The sequence below is a fragment of the Rhinoraja longicauda genome, chromosome 33 (assembly GCF_053455715.1).
Source record: "Rhinoraja longicauda isolate Sanriku21f chromosome 33, sRhiLon1.1, whole genome shotgun sequence".
In the NCBI taxonomy this organism is placed as follows: Eukaryota; Metazoa; Chordata; class Chondrichthyes; order Rajiformes; family Arhynchobatidae; genus Rhinoraja; species Rhinoraja longicauda.
In genome coordinates, this window is record NC_135985.1 from 7,596,794 (window position 1) to 7,621,985 (window position 25,192).

Below are 25,192 nucleotides of genomic sequence, written 5' to 3' on the forward strand. Positions count from 1 at the left end.
CATTCCTGAATCAGTTTTGAACTTCATAAGTTCATAAGTTATCAGAGCAGAAATAGGCATTTGGCTCATCAAGTCTACTCCGCCATTCAATCATGGCTGATCTATCGTTCCCTCTCAGCCCCATTCTCCTGCCTTCTCCGCATAACTCCTGACACCCGTACCAATCAAGAATCTGTCTATCTCTGCCTCAAATATATCCATTGACTTGGCCTCCACAGCCTTCAGTGGCAATTAATTCCACAGATTCATCACCCTCTGGCTAAAGGAATTCCTCATCTACTTGCATACAAATTAGCAGCAGGAGAAGGCCACTTGGCCCCTCGAGACTTCTCTGCTGTTCCATACGATGATGAATGAGCTAATTATGGCACCAGTTCCACATTCCACCAAGCCCCGTAACTTCAACCCCTTGTTCATTAAACAGGCAAGTTGAGTTGGGAATATGAAATCAAACCTGGATACACAATGCCATGGGCACAATGACCCTGGGCACGTGTGTGTTGGTTGGGCCTGTGGTTACGTACGTTGAGGTGAAGGAAGGTTGTTCCACTTCTCTCTTTGGAGCCTTGTTGGATAAAACAATGTAGGAGATATCTGAATTGCATTAATCTTTACAATATGTACTTTTTAAAAGCATATCCTCTTTTTCTTTAACACACACAGAGGGTGGTGGGGGCCTGAAACATGCGGCCGGGGGTGATGGTGGTCGAGACAGATATGATAGGAGTGTTTAAAAGGGTTTTGGATAGGTACATGGATATTCGGGGAATGGAGGGATATGGATCACATATAGGCAGAGAGGGGTTGGTCTTGGTATCATGTTCAGCACAATCACTGTGGGCCGAAGAGCCTGTTCCTGCACTGTGCTGTCCTCAACTGTCCCCGGATGCACCAGAAGCATTACTTTCGTGTTCGTCTGCCAAGAAGAAAGCTATGTTTTCAGATGGGTGGCTTCATAACCCGCTTTTTTCACAGTGGCTACAGTGCTACAGAAGAAGAAAGACAGTACTGGGAAGTTTGTACCATTTTGTAGCATTTGTAAAGTGGACATCACTATGGGGAAAAGTACAATTATGAGACACAAAGCGAGCAAGACTCATCGGCAAGCTTCCAAAATGAGTGAGGATCTGGCTAAACCACAACCTGGAATCCAGACGTTCTTTCAGTCTTCATCACGTTCGGTTTCTATACCATCCTTGGCACCATTGTGCCAAAAACTGCCATACCTGGAGGAAGTTTCATCAGTTCAACATGGTGCCACTGAATGGAGGACACACTCCATGCGCCCCACTTTGAATGGCAGTTTGTCAGTACAGGAGTATTGGAGGGGAGTATTCACACAGAAAGATGCCTGTGGAAACCAAGTGCACCCAAATTTAAGCAAAATAATCAGTGTGTTGCTGCCATTTCCTTTCTCAAATGCTGCTGTTGAAAGGATTTTCAGCCAACTCAAACTGCTAAAGAATGACCACAGGCCAAATCTAAAACGAGAGCTTGCTTGGACTGTTGTTAACAAAACGAACATTTCAGAAGAAAGGGCACAGTTGGATCCTTGCAAGGACATGCCCAAACTACATAATGCCTTGCATAACACTGTACAAGTGAGTAGCAGAAGTAGGCAGATACGGTGTAGTGACATAGATCTGTTTTGCCTTGTTCTTCTTTGCGTTGTTAACGTGTGCCCGCAAAAGAAAAACAACAACAAATAGCACGCAGGAAGCATTTTTGAACATTTCAGGAAATACCATCAAATTCCGGGAAATTTGGGATTCTATTTAAGGAAAGAAAATTGTTGAGGTGTGGAAGCATTGCTGTCCATGGCACTATTAGACAATAGGTGCAGGAGGATGCCATTCGGCCCCTCGAGCCAGCACCACCATTCAATGTGATCATGGCTGATCATTCTCAATCAGTACCCCGTTCCTGCCTTCTCCCCATACCCACTGACTCCGCTACCCTAAAGAGCTCTATCTAGCTCTCTCTTGAAAGCACGAGTGTGCGATGGATGGTATACCTTGGGAGGAAGACCAGCACAAGAGATTGCATACTTTATAGGGAAGCACTTTCAGTTCATGGGTAAACAACATTGGTTTGGGAATCTATAAATCATTAAGAACCGAGATGCTGAACTTCAGCTGACGCATTGAATATTAATGCTGAGATATGCTACTGCAGTTACAGGGAAAGCTGCTGATTTTTCATTTGGAGCATTCAATGCAGGTGAGAGCATTGCACTGCAGGAGGGAGGCATTGGCCAAGGAGGGATTCTGGCAAGGCACCAGGTTGCTGCACGGGGCTCAACTACTTGTGATAAAGGGCTAGCTAGTTAAACTCAGACTGTGTAGCTCAGAGCTGTGCAGCTTTACGTTAGACTTTAGAGATACTTTGGCGGAAACAGGCCCATCGACCCAATGAGTCTGCGCCGACCAGCGATCATCCAGTGCACAAGCACGATCCTACACATTAGGGACAATTTACAACTTTACCAAAACCAATTAACCTACAAACTTGTATGTCTTTGGAGTGTGGGAGGAAATTGGAGCACCCGGAAAAAACCCCACACGATCACAGGGAGAACGTACAAACTCCACACAGACAGCACCCTGTCAGTGTTTTTAGTTTTAGTTTTTTAGAGATACAGCGCGGGAACAGGCCCTTTTGGCCCACCGGGTCCGCGCCGACCAGTGATCCCCGCACACTAACACTATCCTACACCCACTATGGACAGTTTCTACATTTACCAAGCCAATTAGCCTACAAACCTGCACGTCTTTGGAGTGTGGGAGGAAACCGAAGATCTTGGAGAAAACCCACGCAGGTCATGGGGAGAACGTACAAACTGCGTACAGACGGCACCCGTGGTCGGGATTGAACCCGGGTCTCCGGCGCTGCATTCACTCTAAAGCAACAACTCTACCGCTGCGCCACCCGTAGTCAGGATCAAACCCGGGCCTCTGGCACTGTAAAGCAGCAACTCTACTGCTGCGCCACCGTGCCACACTCAGCTTAGATATGTGAGCTACGAAAAAAAGAATTTCACTGTGCAGACATGACAATAAAGAACCATTGTACCATTGAACCATTAGATGGTACAGGTGTTCAAAATAAATGACCAAACTGGGACATAGGAGTCTAAGAAACCCATTGTGAGGAAACCCATTATGACCACGTTTAATCAAATCCTGGCCCCCACATCACTTACCATTCTCTCCTCATACTCCTGACTCCCGCGCCTGTAAATCTTTGCCGTAAATGTATTCAATAAATATATTTATTATATATATTGCGTGCAGTTCTGGTCGCCTAATTACAGGAAGGTTGTGGAGAAGGTTTAGAAGAGGTTCATCATAATGCTAAAGATAGACACAAAATGCTGGAGTAACTCAGTAGGTCAGGCAACATCACTGGAGAAAATGGATAGGTGACATTTTGGGTTGGAACCATTCTTCAGATCTAACAGCCTGTATCCAGACTATATCTCTAAACTAAACTAAACTATAATTTAAACTCTCCAATAATAACACCAGCTGTTATCGGGCAACTGAACCATCTTATCACCAACTAGAGAGCAGTCCTGACATACTATCTATCTCATTGGAGGTCATCGGACTATCGTGTATCGGACTTGACTGGACTTTATCTTGCACTAAACATTATTCCTTTATCCTATATCTGTAAACTGCAGATGGCTTGTTTGTAATCATGTATCGTCTTTTTGCTGACTGGAAAGCACACAACAAAAATGCTTTTCACTGTACCTCGGAACACTTGGCAATATTAACATAGAAACATAGAAAATAGGTGCAGGACGAGGCCATTCGGCCCTTCGAGCCAGCACCGCCATTCATTGTGATCAGGGCTGATCGTCCCCAATCAATAACCCATGCCTGCCTTCTCCCCATATCCCTTGATTCCACTCGCCCCCAGAGCTCTATCTAACTCTCTCTTAAATCCATCCAGTGATTTGGCTTCCACTGCCCTCTGTGGCAGAGAATTCCACAAATTCACAACTCTGGGTGAAAAAGTTCTTTCTCACCTCAGTTTTAAATGGCCTCCCCTTTATTCTAAGACTGGCCCCTGGTTCTGGACTCGCCCAACATTGGGAACATTTTTCCTGCATCTAGCTTGTCCTGTCCTTTTATAATTTTATATGTTTCTATAAGATCCCCTCTCATCCTTCTAAACTCCTGTGAATACAAGCCTTGTCTTTTCAATTTTTCCACATATGTCAGTCCCGCCATCCCAGGGATCAATCTCGTGAACCTACGCTGCACTGCCTCAATTACAAGGATGTCCTTCCTCAAATTAGGAGACCAAAACTGTACACAATACTCCAGATGTGGTCTTACCAGGGCCCTATACAACTGCAGAAGAACCTCTTTACTCCTGTACTGAAATCCTCTTGTTATGAAGGCCAACATTCCATTAACTTTCTTCACTGCCTGCTGTACCTGCACGCCAACTTTCAGTGACTGGCGTACAAGGACACCCAGGTCTCGCTGCACCTCCCCCTTACCTAACCTAGTAAAAAGACAAAAACTAAGCTAAACTAAACTTTATAATTGGCACTACTTGCTCCGTGCAAAAAAAAAAAATTCTCAGTGGGTAACGAGGTCTTACAGAGCATAGATAAATGCTTAGTTACAGAACAGGGACAATATGGTTGGGGCCAGGAAACAAAGTGGGATTTTTTGGAACATAACAAGCTCCATAGATGAACGGCTACTGTTTATATTTTAGTTTAGTTTAGTTTATTGTCACGTGTACACGAGGTACAGTGAAAAGCTTTTGTTGCGTCTAACCAGTCAGCGGAAAGACAATACGTGGTCACCATCGAGCCATCCACAGTGTACAGATACACGATAAAGGGAATAGCGTGAATAACGTTTACTGCAAGATAACGCCAGTGAAATCCGATCAAAGATCGTCCGAGGCTCTCCAATGAGGTAGATAGTAGTTGAGGATTGCTCTCTGGTTGTGGTCGGATGGTTCAGTTGCCTGATAACAGCTGGGAAGAAACTGTCCCTGAATCTGGAGGTGTGCGTTTTCACACTTCTATACCTTTTGCCCGATTGGAGAGGGGAAAGAGGGAGTGGCCGGGGTGCGATTAGTCCTTGATTATGCTGCTGGCCTTGCCGAGGCAGCGTGAGGTACAAATGGAATCGATGGAAGGGAGGTTGGTTTGTGTGATGGTCTGGGCTGTGTCCACGATCCCCTGCAATTTCTTGCGGTCTTGGATGGAGCTGTTATATTCTAGTTTCCAAGTCTATTGCAAGTATATTTAAGGGACCAACAAGAAGATCTTAAATAAATGTGCAGCCGTAGCATGTGTTCAGCCAAGGTTCCACAGTATACCTTTGCCAATAAACTTGATTAGTTGAATGACGACATTGGGAATATTCAAGTTTTGCTGTGTTAAATCCTGCATTGTTTCAGATGAGCATCTGTCCATGGCAGATGCTGTCACTGTCTCTGTGTGAAATAGGTGCATTATAATTGGATCGACAAGCTAGCTACAAGATTAGAATCAAAGTGCTAATTTTCACATGTTGTTGCGTCAATAGAAGAAAGGGTGATTGCAAATCTGAAAAGTGACCCTTGTATTCCCTCTCTCTCCATCCATCCCTCCCCCACCCTAGTCGACCTTCTAGTTTTACTGTTCGTATCCCTTCGATATCACCTCCTCCACAGCCAACAGTGGACCATTGTGGGCTCATTGGCCAGCGGCGCCAGCTCTGATTTGTTCTATACATCTTGTTTCCTTTTCCCCTGATTCTCAGTCTGAAGAAGGGTCTCGACCCAAAATGTCACCTATTCCTTTTCGCCAGAAATCCACAAGATTTTTTGCAAGGATCTTATCAGGAATTTGCAAAGCAGGTTATTGGGGTTAGGACATGCTCTTCACAGTGGAGAGAGCTGGTGACTTGGAACGCATCCATTACACTGTGCAGAGAGCATATTGTTGGGGATGTGTTGAATAGATAGTTTTATCTAGTGCTGCCAAATACTTGTCAGTTCCTGGAAGGCCATCGGTATCAGGCTGTAAATCCTTCAAGCTGACTATGGGCCTTGTAAACAATAATATAAATAGCAGCCATTCATCTCTATAGCCCGTTCTGCAATGGGAATCCTGTTGCTTAAATCCCAGTTGTATGCCTGGCTCCTCCTACCTTTAATGTCCTTATTTTGTGGTTAAACATTTATCCCCCCGTAAAGTACCTTGATTTATATTGTTGTTCTCTTTCGATTTTTCAAGAGTGCAGAGTAGATTGACGAGGATGTTGCCAGGACTCGAAGCCCAGAGCAATAAGGGACAGGTTGGGCAGGCTAGGACTTTATTCCTTGGAGCGCAGGAGGCTGAGGGGTGATCTCAGAGAGGTGTATGAAATCATGAGGGGACCAGATAGGATGAATGTACAGTAAATCCTCAGGGTTGGAGAAGCAGGAAACTAGAGGGTACAGGTTTAGGCTGAGGTGAAAGATTTAGTAGGAGCCTGAGAGGCAACATTTTAACACAGAGGGTGGTGGGTGTATGGAAAGCAACAAGGTAGTTAAGGCAGGTACAATAACATATTTAAAAGACATTTGGACAGTTATATGGATATGAAAGATATAGAGGGGTGTGGGCTAAATGGAGGCAAATGGGACTGGATTAGATGGGGCATCATGGACGAATTGGGCCGAAGGGCCTGTCTCCATACTGTTTGACCCAATGAATCTATAAGAGTAACCGGTATGAAATGTCATGAAGAGGAAGGAACTGCCAATGCTGGTTTGAACCGAAGATAAACACAAAATGCTGGAGTATCTCAGCGGGACAGGCAGCATCAGACGGATGGGTAGTAGATTGCAGTGTGAAGCTTTTGGTTATTCTACACATGAGATCTGATGAAAGTGTTGCCCTCCGACGTGTCGTTGAGTCACCGTCTGTATATGCCAAGCATTATGACAGCCTCACAGAGCTCCAGTGTGACATATTTTCTCACTAAAACCGTGCGAATGAGAATCAGTCCCTTTAGTTTACAGCATGTAATAAATGTGGTGCCTTCACTTCCAAACGTGGTCATTCTCAAAACCTTCATGCCTTCACAACCAAAGATCGATTTAAAAAAAAACAATTTTAATGTGTTTTCTTTTATGACTGTTGTTTCTCCAAACATATTGTGTCGCCATCTTTGCCGAGCAATAATCAAATTCTTTACTTGCCACAGATCCGGTGACACCGGACACCAAGATGACCCGTCGGCCACATCTTCCTACCAGAGCCGTGAATGAAGGGATCCACACGAAGGATAATCGGTTTTCCCGTTACTTGTGGACAGACTGTGTGACCTCTTGTGATTGCCGGGTTTTGAATTCGCTTTAAATCTAAGCCATTGCTTTGTACACTGCGAGGTGGCAGGGGACGAGAGGGAGAGTGTGCGTCTTTGGTGTGAAGTGTGAGCTGCTGTGACCTCTGTGTCTCCCTCTGCCACCTCCACTCGCTGTTTTGTATTTCCCACAGCAAGATTTGCAGTGTGTGCTTGTTGCCGCCTATCTACCTACCTATGGCTGGCCTGACATTGTGCGCGGAGCAGTGAGAGCCACTCGGCTTCAAATCGGAAGCCCATTGTCCATCTTACACGTGTTGGCTACTGGCCTTTCTCCTGATGTCCAACATGTGGTGGGTCTGGGTCAGAGGTGAGTGCTTTACTCCAACATTAAGCTTAGTTGAAATAATCAAATCCGAACCAAAACACGACCTTATTATATTTTTGCAAAATTAGATTAAACCGAGAGGAAGAGATCTCATTTTAGACGTTTACCCGACAATCCTGTAAACATTAGTCGAGTGATTCGAAGAGCCTATTTGTTTGAAATCTTTAAGTTGAAACCAAAAATAATAGAGTACATTCAGTGCTAAGCAGTAATGTTAATTTAGGATAACGACAATGGATTAATGACAAACTTTATTATTTTTTTTAAATAATTGGAATCATATTTCTTGTATAAAGTTAAACACGCTGTGTGGGTATGGAAGCCAAATGGGCCACTTGCTGTTAAAGGGAACCATTGTGGTGCTGTTTCACACACGTAGCCAGTTTCTGCAAGGGTCGTGTACAAAACAGATAGCCTTCAAAAGAAATTGCCGTCAGTGCTGGGGTGAGGAGAGGGGTTTCTGGTCATCCTGACTCTTGAATGGGCTAATTGGGATACGGAGTCTGACCTGAAGCTAATGTGCCACCGAGCACAGCCGATCCGAGCGAGGCCTGTGGTTCTGAGAGTGGTCGCATTTGTCATTGTCGATTCATTCCACTGTTACTGTGTTCCAGTAAGTAAGGCAGTTGGTGCCATTTTCAATCACTCTGTTCTCCAAGTCTGAGTCTCAACCGTTGCGGACAGACTGATCTCCCCGGGAAATGAGAGTGGCACAGTGGCGCAGCAGCAGAGTTGTTGTCTCACAGCCCCAGAGACATAGAAACATAGAAAATAGGTGCAGGAGTAGGCCATTCGGCCGTTCGAGCCTGCACCGACATTCAATATGATCATGGCTGATCATCCAACTCAGTATCCCGTACCTGCCTTCTCTCCATACCCCCTGATCCCTTTAGCCACAAGAGCCACATCTAACTCCCTCTTAAATATAGCCAATGAACTGGCCTCAACTACCTTCTGTGGCAGAGAATTCCACAGATTCACCACTCTCTGTGTGAAAAAAAACGTTCTCATCTCGGTCCTAAAAGACTTCCTTCCCCCTTATCCTTAAACTGTGACCCCTTGTTCTGTACTTCCCCAACATCGGGAACAATCTTCCTGCATCTAGCCTGTCCAACCCCTTAAGAATTTTGTAAGTTTCTATAAGATCCCCCCTCAATCTTCTAAATTCCAGCGAGACCCGGGTTCGATCCTGAGTACGGGTGGTGTCTGTATGGAATTTGCATGTTCTCCCTGTGACCGTGTGGGTTTTCTCCGGGTGCACTGGTTTACTCCCACACTTCAAAGACATGCAGGTTTATAAGTTAAAAGGCTTCTGTAAATTGTCCCTAGAGTGTCGGATAGAACTAGTGTACGGGTGATTGTTGGTCGACGTGGATTCGGTGGGCCGAAGGACCTATTTCTACGCTGTGTCTTTAAATCTAGTTTCCCCCTCTGTCATAGATGAACACCACATGCTATGCCTAGGCTTCTATCTCTACACGTGAGCATTTACTTTCTCTGAAAAGTGATTAACTGATTCGATTGTTGATCAATTCCCCGCTCAGTGGGATGGGGAGACAAGGGGAGACTTTTTACCCCTCTTCTCATCGTTGTGGTTACTTAATTGCCTGAACTGGCTAAAGCTTTACTCAAGGGGATTGCAGTTGTCACAGTAATTTGTGACGTTGGTGCCTGGCTTAGCTCCTTCGAACTCCTAGGCAGAAATTCTGAGGGTGGGCATGCTGGGTTTTTTTTTAATGAGATCAACTGTGCACCAACTAAATTGGAATTGATGAGCCTAACAAGTGTTTCTTTCACATTCTGACTAAGTTGCAAAGGTCTGTTAAATAATTCAAGTGGCGTGGACTCGGTCATTTGAGCTAACTGCTCAGTGTGTGACATTAACAGGCAGGGTGGGTATCTTCTGTCCCTGTGATGTGAATGATGCCAAAATGCCCATTCCAACAGGCTGAAGATAGACACAAAAAGTTGGAGTAACTCAGCGGGTCAGGCAGCATCTCTGGAGAAAAGGGGTACCTATTCTCACCTGTATTCTTTCTCCAAAGATGCCACCTGACCCGCTGAGTTACTCCAGCTATTTGTGTCTATCTTCGGTGTAAACCAGCACCTGCAGTTCTTTCCTTCACATTCCAACGGGCTTTCTGATTGGAAATCTGTGACGAATCACTTTACAATTCTATCAAGCATTTAGTTTGACATTTTGTTGGTAGTTTTAAGAACTCATTCAAATTAGCTTTGGCCGCTACCTAATTTTCCTCTTGACCTAACTTCCATTTGCCTGCCCCGCCCGCCTCTGTCATGGGTTTGGTTAGCACTTGGGTTGCAGTGTTAGCTGCTCATATCCGGCATGGAGGAGCACTTTCTATAAGATGGGCTGGAATAGCACCGTGGCTTCTGACCATGCCTGGCCTGGCCTTGCACTGGGGGGGGGGGGGGGGGTGCTGTGGACACTGGGTGAAAGAAGAGTCTGCGAACAATGAACCCGAATGGATGGTCGGTGAGAACAATGAACCGGGTGTCTAAGCGATGGACCTAAATGTATATTGACAGAGATGCAGCAATTACCTGCGAGCACTGCTCGTTCAGATAGCTACGTTGGCTGTCGGCATACAATTGCAGTCATCAAATGCTCAATAGTGTTGACACAAGGAACTGCAGATGCTGGTTTACCAAGAAAGACACAAAAGTGCTGGAGTAACTCAGCTGTCTGAGCCAATGCCATTTGCCTGCATTTGACCCATATTCCTCTAAACCTTTCCGGTCCATGTATCCGTCCAAATGTCTTTTAAATGTTGTTATTGTACCTGCGTCAACTGCTTCTTCTGGCAGCTCGTTCCATATTCCCACCACCTCTGTGTGGAAAAAATGCCCCTCATGTTCTAATTAAATCTTTCTTTTCTCACCTTAAACCTATGTTCTCTGGCTCTTGTGTGAATGATTCTGTGCACTTGCATCATGATTTTATAGACCCCTATAAGATCACCCCTCAACCTCCTGCGCTCCGAGGAATAAAGTCCAAGCCTGCCCAACCTCTCCATATAACACGGGACCTTTTGAGGTTCTGATGACATCCTTGTGGATCTCTGTACTCATTCCAGCTTAATGGCATCTTTCCCGTGGCAGGGTGACCAAAAGAGAACACAATGCACCAAGTGTGGCCTCACCAGCACCATGTACAACTGTAAAGTAATGTCCCAACTTCTGCGTTCTGTGATTGAGATGCTTGGCTGCTGCTGAGACTGTGGTGAGTTGTTATTTAGCAGTGACAAAGTTCTAACATACCTTTGTGCAGGTCAGCATTGCCCTGCTGACTAAAGATGTCAACTCTGTCCATGAATGTATTGATATTATGATGACAATTCAGGGATTAACTACACACATTATGAGCTGTAGGCATCATGGTTTGCTTTATTTTCCACTTGATTATATCAAATATTTAACTGAACCATATCTATCGAAGTGCTTTGCTCTATAACAAAAGGCAATTTACATTTTTCAGGCAATTTTAAATATAATGGATAGAGAGAATGTGACATACTAGCTATCAAGTGAAAGCAGATTTTAAATGAACTCTCATAACCGATAGAAATCAAATCGTCTGAAACCAGATAGACACACTTGGATTGCCATCTGAACGAGCAAGGGGCATATATTTTATTCCAGGTAGGATATTTATCAGCATCAGCAAAGTACGTAAAAATTCCATGGGTGAACGTTTTAAACTATTTTTCCAGCTTAATGCATTTCAGTCCTACGGTTTTATTGCTTATGAGTAGCGTTCCATGATTTTCATGTACGTTTATGTCTAATTACTTTATCGGGGCCAATTATTTTCAAGTTTGGCATTGAATTTTCTTTTATTTTTCCTTTTAAAAGTTTTTAAAACAAATTCAAGCGGGAAGATGAAGGAACTTCTATAGTCAACCAAGAGCTGGCAGTGCCCTATTCCATTTCAGTATTTTAAAATATTATTTTAATCATTATTATCATTTAATAATGTCTTGTGGTTTTTAACTGCAAAATGGCACATTCTGATGACCAAACTCTGGCTAAAGATCTTGTTATTAAAAAGTAAATCACATATCATTATATAATGTGGGCTAGTTTTTAGAGCATATTAACATATCATTATATAATGTGGGCTAGTTTTTAGAGCATATTAACAAATTTCTAACACAGATGAAAATATCCCTCAATCGGGGAGCCCTTCGTTGGCACAGAGATTTAAATGTAATTTTCTTCATTTCTTCTTCTTTTCCTGTTTTCTACTACATATCCAGATCCCCAAAATATTGTAAAAACAAGAAATTGCTGCTTTTCACAAAAGGAAACAAAGTGCTGGGGTAACTCAGTGGGTCAGGCTGCTTCTCTAGATCACATGGATAGGTAGGCCCTGGCCTGGAACGTCACCTATCCATGTTCTCCAGTGATGCTGCCTGACCCGCTGAGTTACCACAGCACTTACTGCATTAATGAGCCCGTTAAGCTGCAGTAAGTAAGAATTTCCTGGTTCCATTAAACACTTGCATGAGCAGTTAGCGATTTGCAGTTTACCACCCGGTTGTGAGGTTGACGTTGCAGGCGGATGACCTTTCATAAAAACGAGCTGGTATTCATTCTCATTCATTTCAATCTATATCTGCAACTTGAATGATACATTTATTGTCACTGTTTGGGTTCTGTGGCATGGGTTGGATCACGTGTGATTGTGGCATTGTAGGTTAGACCTGCTCACCTGCGGTCCTTCTGAGATTCAAGTCTGGTTTTGATTTTCACACAGACAGGACTGAGTGCAAGTGGAGTGAAGTGGCAAAATGGTAACGCATTCCAAAATCGGATATTGTCACGAAACAGTATTAAACTCTGTAATAGTTATCCATGGATGTTATTATTAAACTCTGTAACAGTTATCCATGGATGTTATTTGCAGATGGGGGGGATGAGAACGATCTATGTGTGCTGTGTTTGAATTAAATTTCGTTTAGTTTCATTGCTTTCTGTTAATAGTCCTGAACTGTGCAAAGATTATTCAGGACTAAGATTGGGCAAATATGCTTTGAAAGAACATTGTTCACGGTGATGATTCCAAACTTTGTGAACCGTAACTTGTTATTCAGGACTCGAATGGGTGAACAAATGCAGTGACCTTTTTATGCATGAATTGTTTGTTTGTCTGTATGTTGTGGCCTTGGATATTTTAAAAAACAATGTATTGGCAATGAGAACTTGTTCTATTTAATTTGAAAATCTGCAATAAATGGTTTTTGTTACAACTTCAACCCAAAGTGATGTATTCCGTGTATTTCTTTAGCTTTTTGCAGTGTGTGCCGGTTACTCAGTCTTTGCACATACTATTATAAAGATTATTATTATACATCGGTGCTGTGTCTGAAAAAATAAAACCTGCATGTTGGTTACAAAAATGGTTCAGTGGTCAATGGTTCAATGGTAGTTTATTTGTCTCACATGCCGATGTATGGTGAAATTAAATTTTGTATACAGTTCAGTACAAGTATCACTATACATAAGCACCTAGATACATCTTAGATACGCATCTCAGACATAGCAGAAGTGTAGAGTAGGATTACACTGAGACAGTTTTGGTGCCATTTTCAAGTCTCGGTTGTTATAAGAATAGAATTCTTGACCTGACCATGAGGGCTGGTTGTCCCGGCGGCGTTGCAGGGTCGGTCAGCCGGTAGTCGTTGGTGTCCACCACTGCTGTAGGGCCTCCAGTGGCCCATTCCACCATCGAGGCCTTGCACAGCCTCCCGCAGCCAGTCTGCTTACCGGTCGATCTGCGGCTGACTCCCTCCTCTCCGGTCCGTAATGCGAGCAGGGGCCGTGCTCGGCGGTTTCCCTCCCCGTGTGCGTTCCCTCTGCGTGCGTTCCCCCTTGACCATCGGTGCTGGCTCCGATTTGTTCTGAACGTTTTCATACCTCTAGGTTCCTCCCCCACCCCCTCGCAGTCTGAAGATCATTAAGGGATTGGACACATGTCCCGCTAGAGGCAGGAAACATGTTCCCGATGTTGGGGGAGTTCAGAACCAGGGGCCACAGTTTAAGAATAAGGGGTAGGCCATTTAGAACGGAGATGAGGAAAAACCTTTTCACCCAGAGAGTTGTGAATCTGTGGAATTCTCTGCCTCAGAAGGCAGTGGAGGCCAATTCTCTGGATGCTTTCAAGAGAGAGTTAGATAGAGTTCTTAAAGACAGTCAAGGGGTATGGGGAGAGGGCAGGAATGGGGTACTGATTGTGGATGATCAGCCATGATCACAGTGAATGGCGATGCTGGCTCAAAGAGCCGAATGGCCTACTCCTGCACCTATTGTCTATTGTCTTTTGTCTATTGAAACGCACCTATTCCTTTTCTCCAGAGATGCTGCTTGACCCGCTGAATTCCTCCAGCACTTTGTGTTTTGCCACCTTGGTTTGCAGTATCATCAAGGGCTATGAATTTGTGTCAATTTAGCATTGGATTGATATTTATTAGACTGATACCAATTAGCCTCCAGAACTTTATATCTTGAAACCTGAAGCTGGATAAACGTCTTCTTCCAACATTCTCTGAAAAATTATGACCATCATTTTTTTTGGTGTCATTATGTAATCGTGATATCCATGGCAATTATGAACATATCTATCCGATGTATTACGATTTGGACACACTTCTTGCATGGTTATGAAATGGGGAGACTATTCTGAATTGAGACTTGTTCCAGGAAAAGTTAAGTTCGTAAAGAAAACTCAATCAATTTAATTGTAGCATTTTTACACGAGTTTGAAAGTTTAACATATATTTACACTTGAACAAAATACTTCTTACATTCACTGACAAACACATGATGGGGGAATCATTTACACTCACAAAGGAGCCAAAATTCAATGTGTGATCCATCTGGAGAAGTGAATGTATCACATTTCCCTCACCCCCCTTTCTTTACAGACACAATAGACGTGACTTTGTGATACAAACACAACACACAGCGGTTAGCTTAGATGGGGCATCTTGGTCATCATGGACGAGTCGGGCCGAAGGGCCTGTTTCTACGCCCTACGACTCTACGATGTAATCAGTTTGGGAAAGTTACTCTTTTGGAAAGAGACGTTACCACTTGAGTGACCTTTGTAATTTTACAGAAACCACTTCTTGGCAGGAAAAGTCAGTGTTATTTTTTAAATTAAAGGACTACCATTGTAACGGCACAAACTAATTTACCGTGGAGCAAAATCAGGGGGAAAACATTTGACACCATTTACATCTAAACAAGCTTTGGGGGAACTCTTCCAATCCTTTATTAATTCTCCACAACTCCTTGCAAATAGTTAATAAAAAGGTATACTTTGTGAATTCATCAGATGGAATATCGTTGCAAGAGATGACACAGAGCCCAAGAGATAAATCTTAACGGGGAAAGGAAATCAAAAGTACACGGATAATCTCCTGTGAATTCACACCTTGCCTTAACGTAGCAAGCTGCTGGGTGCGTCACAGGTGGTGGGACTGAGGGTTGTAATGGTTGGTGGGGCGGTTTCTGGCGAAACGTCTTGTTTGAAGATGGGTGTTAGGGTATGAAGCTTTGTCGTGTGTAATAGCCCTGCGGTGCAATGAGCAGTTTCTATTCAGAAGCTGGGGGAAAGTCCGTTGTCTGTAGTGAGGCTGCGGATGTGTGCTTTCAGCTGACAGCAGGGCTGTAGAAGACGTGGGTGGGGAATCATCTGCCCCTTCCCTGCCAGTCCCCCCCCCCAGCCTTCCCCGCTGGGAGAGCGCGATTACCTCCCTCCCTTCCCTTGCCAGTTCTTGCGGCCCAGTTCTTGCTGTCTTGGTGGAGTTTGCACGTTCCCCCTTTTAACGCGTGGGCTTCATCTGGGTGCTCTGGTTTATGTTCATAGGTTAAAGGAGCAGAATTAGTCCATTCGGCCCATCAAGTTTACGCCGCCATTCAATCATGGCTGATCTACCTTTCCCTCTCAACCCCATTCTCCTGCCATCTCCCCATAACCCCCGACACCCGGACTAATCGAAGGGGTTTTCACATCCCACATTCCAAAGACGTGCGTGTTTGTAGGCCAATTGGCCTCTGTAAATTGCCCTTAGCGTGTCGGGAGTGGATGAGAAAGTGGGATAACGGAACTAGAGTGAAAGAGTGATCGATGACCAGCGTGGGCTCGATGGGCCGAAGGGCCTATTTCCGAGCCATTTTTTTCCAGTAATGAGTCCCTGAATCTGCTTGACACGACAGAATAGCCAAGGAAAGAAAACTAAAGCTTATTAAATAACCTAATACAAACTATATTCAAATAAACCGTTGTTGAAGGACGAGGATCACTTCCTTTGTGTGTCGGAGGGTGTCACAGGCTGTCGTAGATACGTTTGATAATATCCCCCTCGCCTTCCTCCAGGATCCCTATCTGTACGTAGTTGTCAACTTGTTGGTCAATGGCCTCTCGCAACTTCTGAAGGTCATCATCACCTGTGTGCGGTCAAACGCAGAGCACAAACATCAAAACAAAATCTAAAATAGTTTATTCAATCATTATAAAAAATAAGATATTTATTCACAAAATGCTGGAGTAACTCAGCAGGTCAGGCAGCATCTCGGGAGAGAAGGAATGGGTGACGTTTCGGGTCGAGACCCTTCTTCAGACTGATGTCAGGGGGGCGGGACAAAGGAAGGATATAGGTGGAGACAGGAAGATAGAGGGAGATCTGGGAAGGAGGAGGGGAAGAGAGGGACAGAGGAACTATCTAAAGTTGGAGAAGTCGATGTTCATACCACTGGGCTGCAACCAAAACAGTGATAACACACCCACCACCATAATACAAAATCACTAACTTATCTAATCGCTACATTTTCAAATAACTATCACCATCCTTGTTAAGGACACATTCCACCCCCCCCCTCCCCCCTTCCCCCGGGCGCCCAGTGGTCCCCGAAATCCCCGAGAGTGCCTGTGGACAGCGCGTAGTTCCTCTCAAGTACCACCCAGGGGTGGACATAACCCCGGAAAAGGGGCATAGAACACAAACGTTAGCACCGAGCTCATTCACTGTTTGACATGAACGTCGATGGAACCTAGGAAAATAACTGCAGATGCCGGTACGAATCGAAGGTATCACAAAATGCTGGAGTAACTCAGCGGGTCAGGCAGCATCTCTGGAGAGAAGAAACGTCACCCATTTCTTCTCTCCAGAGATGCTGCCTGACCCGCTGAGTTACTGCAGCATTTTGTGAATACCATAGATGGAACCTAGATCAGTACTGCGCAGGAAGAGGCCCTTCGGCCCACAATGTCTGTGCCGAACACGATGACAAGCCACCCTGCCTCTTCCACAGCCAACAGTGGAGCATTGTGGGCTCCACCTTTCCTTGGGCTTTGGTGCAGTCAATGTGGAATGCAGAAATAAAATAGAAAATGCTGATAATACTTAGAAACTCTGGCAGCTTCTGTAGTGAGAAAAACAGAGTTGTTGTCTCAGTTTGATGACTGTTGAATGAAATATTACTGCACTCTGCTTTCCGGCTATTTCTCTGCTGTTTCTGTGCCTGGTGTATTTAAACATTGAAGTGTTTTACAATTTGCCTTTAATCAGAAGTTGGTTACTTTCACTGCTGAAAACAAATGTCAACCTTAATACGTGTAAACCTACCTTTCCCGTACCCCTGCTTGTGTTTCTTCAGCCACTCGATATTCTTTCTGATTGCCGAAAGGTAAGACTCTGTTTTGTCAAGCTCTGTTGATCAAAAGGGAGATAATGCATCCCATTAGCTAATGGGTAATTAGGGCAGTCCATCATTGACGGTGTTTAAACAGACAAGAACATGCATGGAAGGTTTGGGCCCGTCAATCACTGTGACCGTGCTCGAGACAAAACATGCAAACCTTGTGTCATGGGCAAAGTAATGGGAATGACCGAGTGCCATTTTGTCCCTGCTGTCATTCCTCTGAACTACATGCTGGGTAGGAAGGAACTGAAGATGCTGGTTTAAAGGGCCGAGACCCTTCATAGAAACATAGAAACATAGAAAATAGGTGCAGGAGTAAGTCATTCGGCCCTTCGAGACTGCACCGCCATTCAATATGATCATGGCTGATCATCCAACTCAGTATCCCGTACCTGCCTTCTCTCCATACCCCCTGATCCCTTTAGCCACAAGGGCCACATCTAACTCCCTCTTAAATATAGCCAATGAACTGGCCTCAACTACCTTCTGTGGCAGAGAATTCCACAATGTGGCAGAGAATTCCAGAGTCTGAAGAAGGGTCTCGACCCGAAACGTCGCCGATTCCTTTTCTCCACAGATGCTGCCTGACCCGCTGAGTTACTCCAGCATTTAGTATCTACAGTATGCTGAGTCTGGGTCACTCTGCCCAGAGATGAGGCTCCAACAGCAACAGGGAAGTGGGTTCAAGTATGTACGTGTAGGAAGGAACTGCAGATGCAGGTTTATACCGAAGATAGACTCAAAATGCTGGCGTAACTCAGCGGGACAGTCAGCATCTCTGGAGAGAAAGAATGGGTGTCTGCAGTCTGAAGAAGGGTCTCGACCTGAAATGTCACCCATTCCCTCCCTCCAGAGATGCTGCCTGTCCCTCCGAGTTACTCCGACATTTTGTGTCTCTCTTGGCCATAAGTAAGATTCATTTCAAGTTAGAGTTTCAATGTCACCCAAAAGCTGAGGCGAGCACTCTTTTCTTTGGAGCGCAGCAGGCTGAGAGGTGACCTTCTTGAAGTGTACGCGATCATGAGGGACATGGGTAAAGTGAACGCTCAGTCTTTTTCACTGCCTGGAAGATTCTAAAACTAAAAGGCATGGGCTCAAGGTGAGAGGGGAGAGATTTGAGAGCAGTCTTTGTATTTTGTTTCGCCAGCACATTGTGTTTTGTTCAAGATGCCAGAAAAGTCCTTTCTATTTTTCTGTTTTGATTTTAGAATAAATAGGTGCAAAATAATCGTTGTTAGGATAGATTTCAAATACTCTACACAATGGAATAATTAATGGAAGGCGCGGTAACGATCTTTTAATAATGCTTGAGTTGCTCTGTTAATAATGCTGGATCTCGCAACAGTCAATTCTTGGAATTCTAGCATGGTTTCTGTGCAGGGGAGGTACAGGTTTGGTACACAGGACATCCACGGTGACCTCCAGCTGCTGCAGCAGAACCAGGCTTTGTGTTTGGAAAGCAGGTGGTGCGTGCCTCAGGGGACTGTGCGGAGTGCATCACACAGGAATTGCTGAGGTCGGCAGAAGCTCAACTCCAAGTAGGACTTCAAACCAGCGTTTTGTTCTCTTGTTCAGGCGGAACGACCTTTACAAACAAACCAAGCCTCTCATAAATTCATAAATATCTGGAGAGAAGGTAGACACAAAATGCTGGAGTAACTCAGCGGGTCAGGCAGCATCTCGGGACAGAAGGAATGGGTGACTTTTTGGGTCGAGACCTTTCTTCAGACCAACTTTTTTCCTACACAATATCCGGAGAGACTTCCCTCCTCATAAATACAGTAAATCCTCGCAATAACGGCGCTCTGATGTGTTGATGTATGGCGGGCACCGTGCAGCGGAGAGAGAGAGAGCGAGCAGTAAAACACTGTCGAGGAGCGTCACATTGGACGTGGGCTTGCAGCGACTGCACCGACGCGAGGCCCGCGAGAGACCCACGATGCATCTGCATCGTCCTGGCAACGTGCGCCACGGGTCACCTGGTACCAGAGCGAGGCTCCCATTTAGGGTTGCCAACTTTCTCACTCCCAAGTAAGGGACAAAAGGTGACGTCACCACCCGCGCCGCACGTGACCTCACCCAGCCAGCGGCCATGTGCTCCCGCTCCACCAATGGCGGCCGCCCAATCTGGGTGGTGGGTTGCTACGCAACCTCCGTTAGGCGGCGCCTGGGCCTCCGGGCCTCCGGGCCTACACAGTCCAGGCCCACAACGGCCCCCAGGCCTACAGTGTCTGGGCATATAGCATCCCCCGGGCCTACAGTGTCCGGGCCTACAGCCCCCCCTGGGCCTAATACTGGACAAGGGTGGTCCCGTACGGGCCAAACCAATTTAGCCCAATATACTAAATTGGAATGTTAAAAGGGGACAGTTGGCAACCCTACTCCCATTACACCGCCTCCCCACCCCCCACTCACCCCCCCCCCCCACTTCCATGAGGTTACCTCACCACCTGGCACCACGTGGTGTGTTTATGATCGTGGGTGTGGAGAGAGCGGGCAGCATGAAGGTGGCGTCAGTACTGGGCCCGTCTCTGACACACTGCGTGTGGGATTGAGGTTTCTGCAGCTCCCAACCCTGTGACTTCCCACTGGTTTAACACCCCCCCCCCCACCCCCGCCCGGCCTTGGGTTCAACTCGTTCATATTTATCACCCACGCCCAGTTATAGGGGACAATCGTCAATAACGGACACCACCCCCCCTCACCCACCGTGGTCCAATACTGCCTGGGCTTACTGCAGGTTGAATGTTCAGGGCACGATGGCAATGCAAGAGGCAGCATTTTGTTTCTGGAAGTCAATACTCTCCTGACTGACTGAATGTGTGCAATCTATGTCCCTGTTAACTGCCTGCTTAGAATTGTGCCGGGAAATAGAAATAGAGTTGGCTATCCTCGAGCAACAAATTATTAACAGAAGTAAACTTGTCACGCATGTTATTTGCTAATAGATTACGTTGTCAAATGTGCTTCTGGCATCGGTGAGGAGGGCCCCAGTCGGGGTCGGTGAAGGTGTGGGGGTTGAGGACAGACCAAGTGGGAGTCGGGGGACATTCTGCCACAAACAATGGAGGACCAGGCATGGGGGAACCGCCGTGAGAGAGGGGGGGGGAGAACAATGGAGGACCTGGCGTGGGGGGACCGCCTTGAGAGGGGGGGGGGGGAAGAGAACAAAGGAGGACCCAGCGTGGGATACTTTGCAACGTTGTCGGCGCCCTTTACATGGCGACTATTTGCATACCTTGGGTAATCAAGCAAAGAATTTCACTGTGTATTGTCACATGTGACAGTGGAGTATTCAATTCAATTCAATTCAAAACAATTCTGTATCATTAAAATGGCATTAAAAGTTTGAATGGAAAAAATGCTCGACGTGCATAAAAAGTTAACCAAACTTTTGAAGGGTCAGATTCTGTGCTGTTTGACCCTATGATACTGTTTTCAAGAAGAACGGGCTGGCTCTGCGGAGAGACTCCTGCAGTAATGCAGAGGCTCACTCGTCAGCAGTGTGCTTTCAGCAGTTCTTAATTCTATTCCAGTCCCTGACCTTCAAAAGGGATATCCAGGACAATAAGCATTGAGCAGCCGTCCTTTTATGTCTCTGCCTCACAGCTGGTAACAAACCAGCTGCCCAATCCTATCAGCCAAACTGCTTCCGGTGAGTCAGTGGTGACGACAGCTTGTTTCCATTATAAACATTTACGCTTTCAATTTCTCTCCAGGCCCTTTCCAAATGGATCTGCAAAGAGGTTTATCTGCAAACCATCACTTTATCTGGATCTTTTTGATTTGTGAGTGTAGACGAGACAAAGATATGAACACAGTGCCTCATGCCCCACGTTGGCAGCTTATAACCCAACAGTATGAACATTGAATTCTCCATTTTCAAGTAATATACCTCCTACCCCCCTCTTTTTTCCACTGACCCCCACCCTGGTATGCACCCATTTACCATTCACCTTGCTCCTTTCCCCTCCTCTGTACACTCATCTCCTACCCCAAGTCCCATTTCCTTTTATTCCCTTTTCCCTCCCCTCTGTTCTCTTCCACCCATTTCCCCATGCAACTTTCCATTTCAAACCTCCTCTTTTCTCTTTATCTGACACCCTTTTGTCTCCTTTTCACCTCAAGACTTTGTCACTTACTCCGCCCATCTGCCACTACCCCCCCCCCGCATCTCCTGTATCCACCTATCACTTGCCAGGGTTTGCCCCTCCCAAACCTCTATTTTCCAACTTAATGCCCCCTACTGCATCAGTCTGAAGAAGGGTCCCGACCCGAAACATTGCGTGCCAATTCCCTCCACAGATGCTGCCTGACTCGTTGAGTTACTCCAGCACTTTGTGTTTTGCTCATGATTCCAGCATCTGCAGTTCCTTGTGTCTCCATTCTATATTTGTATATCCCACTCCCCTGTTAACTTGTGCTTGTAATCTCCTTTTACTTTAGTTTAGAAATACTGCACGGAAACAGGCCCGTCGGCCCACCGAGTCCGTGCCAACCAGTGATCCCTGCACATTAACACTATCCTACAGGCACCAGGGACAATTTACAATTTTACCAAGCCAATTAACCTACAGATCTGTAGGTCTTTGGCGCGTGGGAGGAAACCAGAGCACCTGGAGAAAACCCACGTGGTCACAGAGAGAACGTACAAACCCCGTACAGAGAGCACCCATAGGATCGATCCTGGGTCTCTGGCGCTGTAAGGCGACAACTATACCGCTGCGCCACCGTGCCGCCTGTGTTACCATTTCCTATTTGGCTCTTCCACAGACATGACGAGAAGTCGATAACTTGGACAGATTCAGTCCTTATGCGGAGAAACGAGACGTGTTGTTAAACAAGTGAAATGCCCACCTTTATCATCCTCTGTCTCTTCCATTATCTCTTTCGTGGAGTCCTCAGAATTAGCCGTCTCTTTGTCCTGCTTTGCAAAGTAGTTCTTTGTGCTGTCTAAGTTATCAATCGTACCTGCAGAAAAGTAATTAGACCTCGTTTTAATTTTAAAATTTGGCACAAAAAAACGTCCTTGAAGAAATGGTTTTGTTTTAACTATGTTCCCGAATAGATTTAAACATAGATTCCAAGTTTACCTTCTGTTTCCTTACTTATGGCATAGGGCTTGATTTTTCCGAGTTTGTTTTTGGTCTGCACAGCGATCATTGCATCAAGATTCTCTGCCGGGAAAAGAGAGTGACTTCAATAGACAATAGACAATAGACAATAGGTGCAGGAGGAAGCCATTCAGCCCTTCGAGCCAGCACCGCCATTCAATGTGATCATGGCTGATCATTCTCAATCAGTACCCTGTTCCTGCCTTCTCCCCATACTCCATGACTCCGTTATCCTTAAGACCTCTATCTAGCTCTCTCTTGAATGCATTTCTTCAGTCATAGATACAAATCATGCATAGCCGATTCAAAACAATCTGTCAATATAAACCCAGGGAACACTCATTCAAAACACAAAGTGCTCCAGGAACTCAGCGGGTAAGTCAGCATCTGTAGAGGGAACGAACCGATGGCGTTTTGGTCCGGGACCCTTCCTTGTGTAGGAAGGAACTACAGATGCTGGTTTATACTGGAGATAGACACAAAATGCTGGAGTGAGTCAGCGGGTCAGGCAGCATTTCTGGAGAAAAGGAACAGGTGACTTTTCAGGTCGAGACCCTCCTTTGGTCTGAAGAGGTGTCCCAACCCGAAACATTACCATTAATTGTGAAGAAGCATCCAGACCCAAAATATCGCCTTTCCAGTCCCTCCACAGATGCTGCCTGACCCGCTGAGTTCATCCAGCACGCACTTTGTGTGTTTCGCCCAAGATTCCAAACATCCACAGATCCTCGGGTCTGCAAACTAATTCGGTTTGGGGATGAGGGATGAGCGATTTGGATTGCAATTTGTTTCTTTTACCACACTCCGAAAATAGATCCTTTCATGCAGTCCCAGCACAACATGAAAATTGATTCTGGATCACATGCAAGTTTAGCCGTGATACAGTTGCCAACTCTTGATCTGCATCCTTACTTTTAGAATCCCATGATGTCAGCTTCATTTTGATGCCTCGCCCAAGCCTTCAGGAATAAATAGTTCAGCCATACTCAGATTGATTCTCTAGGCTGCTGTGGATATACATTCCAGCCTGCTGATTCATATTCAAGAGTCCAAGGTACAGACTTTGTTAATACCCCATCCCCAACTGCATTGACAATGCCACAGACACAATGGCAGCAATGGTTTCTTTACTCTCATGTCTCTCGGTTCACCCAGAGAGTTGTGAATCTGTGGAATTCTCTGCCACAGAAGGCAGTGGAGGCCAATTCACTGGATGTTTTCAAGAGAGAGTTAGATGTAACTCTTAGGGCTGACGGAATCAAGGGATATGGAGAAAAAGCGGGAACGGGGTACTGATCTAAGATGATCATCCATGATCATATTGTACAAGAAAATAACTGCAGATGCTGGTACAAATCGAAGGTATTTATTCACAAAATGCTGGAGTAACTCAGCAGGTCAGGCAGCATCTCAGGAGAGAAGGAATGGGTGACGTTTCGGGTCGAGACCCTTCTTCAGACGAGTCAAACGTCACCCATTCCTTCTCTCCTGAGATGCTGCCTGACCTGCTGAGTTACTCCAGCATTTTGTGAATGAATATCCATGATCATATTGAATGGTGTTGCTGGGTCAAAGGGCCAAAATGGCCTACTCCTGCACCTATTTTCTATGTTTCGATGTGCACCAGGTACAGTGAAATACATTTCTTTCAGACAGATCTGCAAGACTATCCCTGTACATACACACAATCGCCCCAGTTAGTGCAGTATACACACAGAGCAGTCCATGCGCAAGAGGTGCCATTTTAGTGTCCTAATTTTTTCCAACACATTTTTTCAGATAAGTGATCACACTGGTGTCCTTTATCCTAACAAATGTTCACTTGTTCGGAAAGGACAATTCCTACAGTGTATATCTTGAACAGAGAAGCAGTCTTAAGATAACCTCCTGCTCTAATGCATTATCTTTGATGATTTTCAGCCTTCTACTTGAAGTTAAAGGAATTCATATTCCCTTTACATTATTTAATTTCGTTTAGTTTAGAGATGCAGCGCGGAAACAGGCCCTTTGGCCCACCAAGTCCGTACCGACCAGCGATCCCCGCACACTAACACTATCCTGCACACACTAGGGACAATTTTACATTTATACCAAGCCAATTAAGTCAAGTCAAGTCAAGTCAATTTTATTTAAGTCACTGGGTGTTTCGGCCTTTTATCACAAGACACCCTCAGTCGAGTCAGGCGCACAGCAGGGTAATCAGACCTGGGTGTGTGTCTTATGGTTAGCAATAAAACCGCGCTTTTGCGGTTGCAGCTCCTAGACTGTGGAACAGCATCCCTCTCCCCATCAGAACTGCCCCCTCCATCGACTCCTTTAAGTCCAGGCTCAAAACCTATTTCTACTCCCTAGCATTTGAGGCCCTCTGAGACGGTGCTGTGAACTGTTTAAATATGTGCTGTTATGTTTGTGTGCCATTGTATATTCGTTTTTCTTAGTACCTGAACTGATGTACAGCACTTTGGCCAACGTGGGTTGTACCTACAAACCAGTACGTCTTTGGAGTGTGGGAGGAAATGGAAGATCTCGGGGAAAACCCACGCAGGTCACGGGGAGAACGTACAAACTCAGTACGGCCAATTATCCATAATCAGGATGGAACCCGGGTCTCTGGCGCTGGAGGGCAGCAGCTCTAATGCTACACCACCTTG

At 45.4% G+C, this 25,192-nt stretch overlaps 2 protein-coding genes across 2 annotated transcripts in view; one reads left to right on the forward strand and one right to left on the reverse strand.

The window, feature by feature from the left end:
• The window catches only part of lysmd2 (LysM, putative peptidoglycan-binding, domain containing 2), a 37,502-nt gene extending 24,529 nt beyond the window's left edge, over nt 1-12,973 (forward strand). The window contains exon 3 of the mRNA XM_078427532.1: nt 7,212-12,973. Coding sequence (XP_078283658.1) covers nt 7,212-7,275 — 64 coding nt within the window. The 3' untranslated portion in view covers nt 7,276-12,973. The remainder of the gene's footprint in view (nt 1-7,211) is intronic.
• A 1,454-nt stretch (nt 12,974-14,427) lies between these two features.
• Nucleotides 14,428-25,192, reverse strand: part of scg3 (secretogranin III) — a 35,288-nt gene continuing 24,523 nt past the window's right edge. Inside the window, exons 9-12 of the mRNA XM_078427266.1 lie at nt 22,521-22,604; nt 22,285-22,398; nt 17,352-17,435; nt 14,428-16,173 (exon numbers count right to left, since the gene is read on the reverse strand). Coding sequence (XP_078283392.1) covers nt 16,052-16,173; nt 17,352-17,435; nt 22,285-22,398; nt 22,521-22,604 — 404 coding nt within the window. The 3' untranslated portion in view covers nt 14,428-16,051. The remainder of the gene's footprint in view (nt 16,174-17,351; nt 17,436-22,284; nt 22,399-22,520; nt 22,605-25,192) is intronic.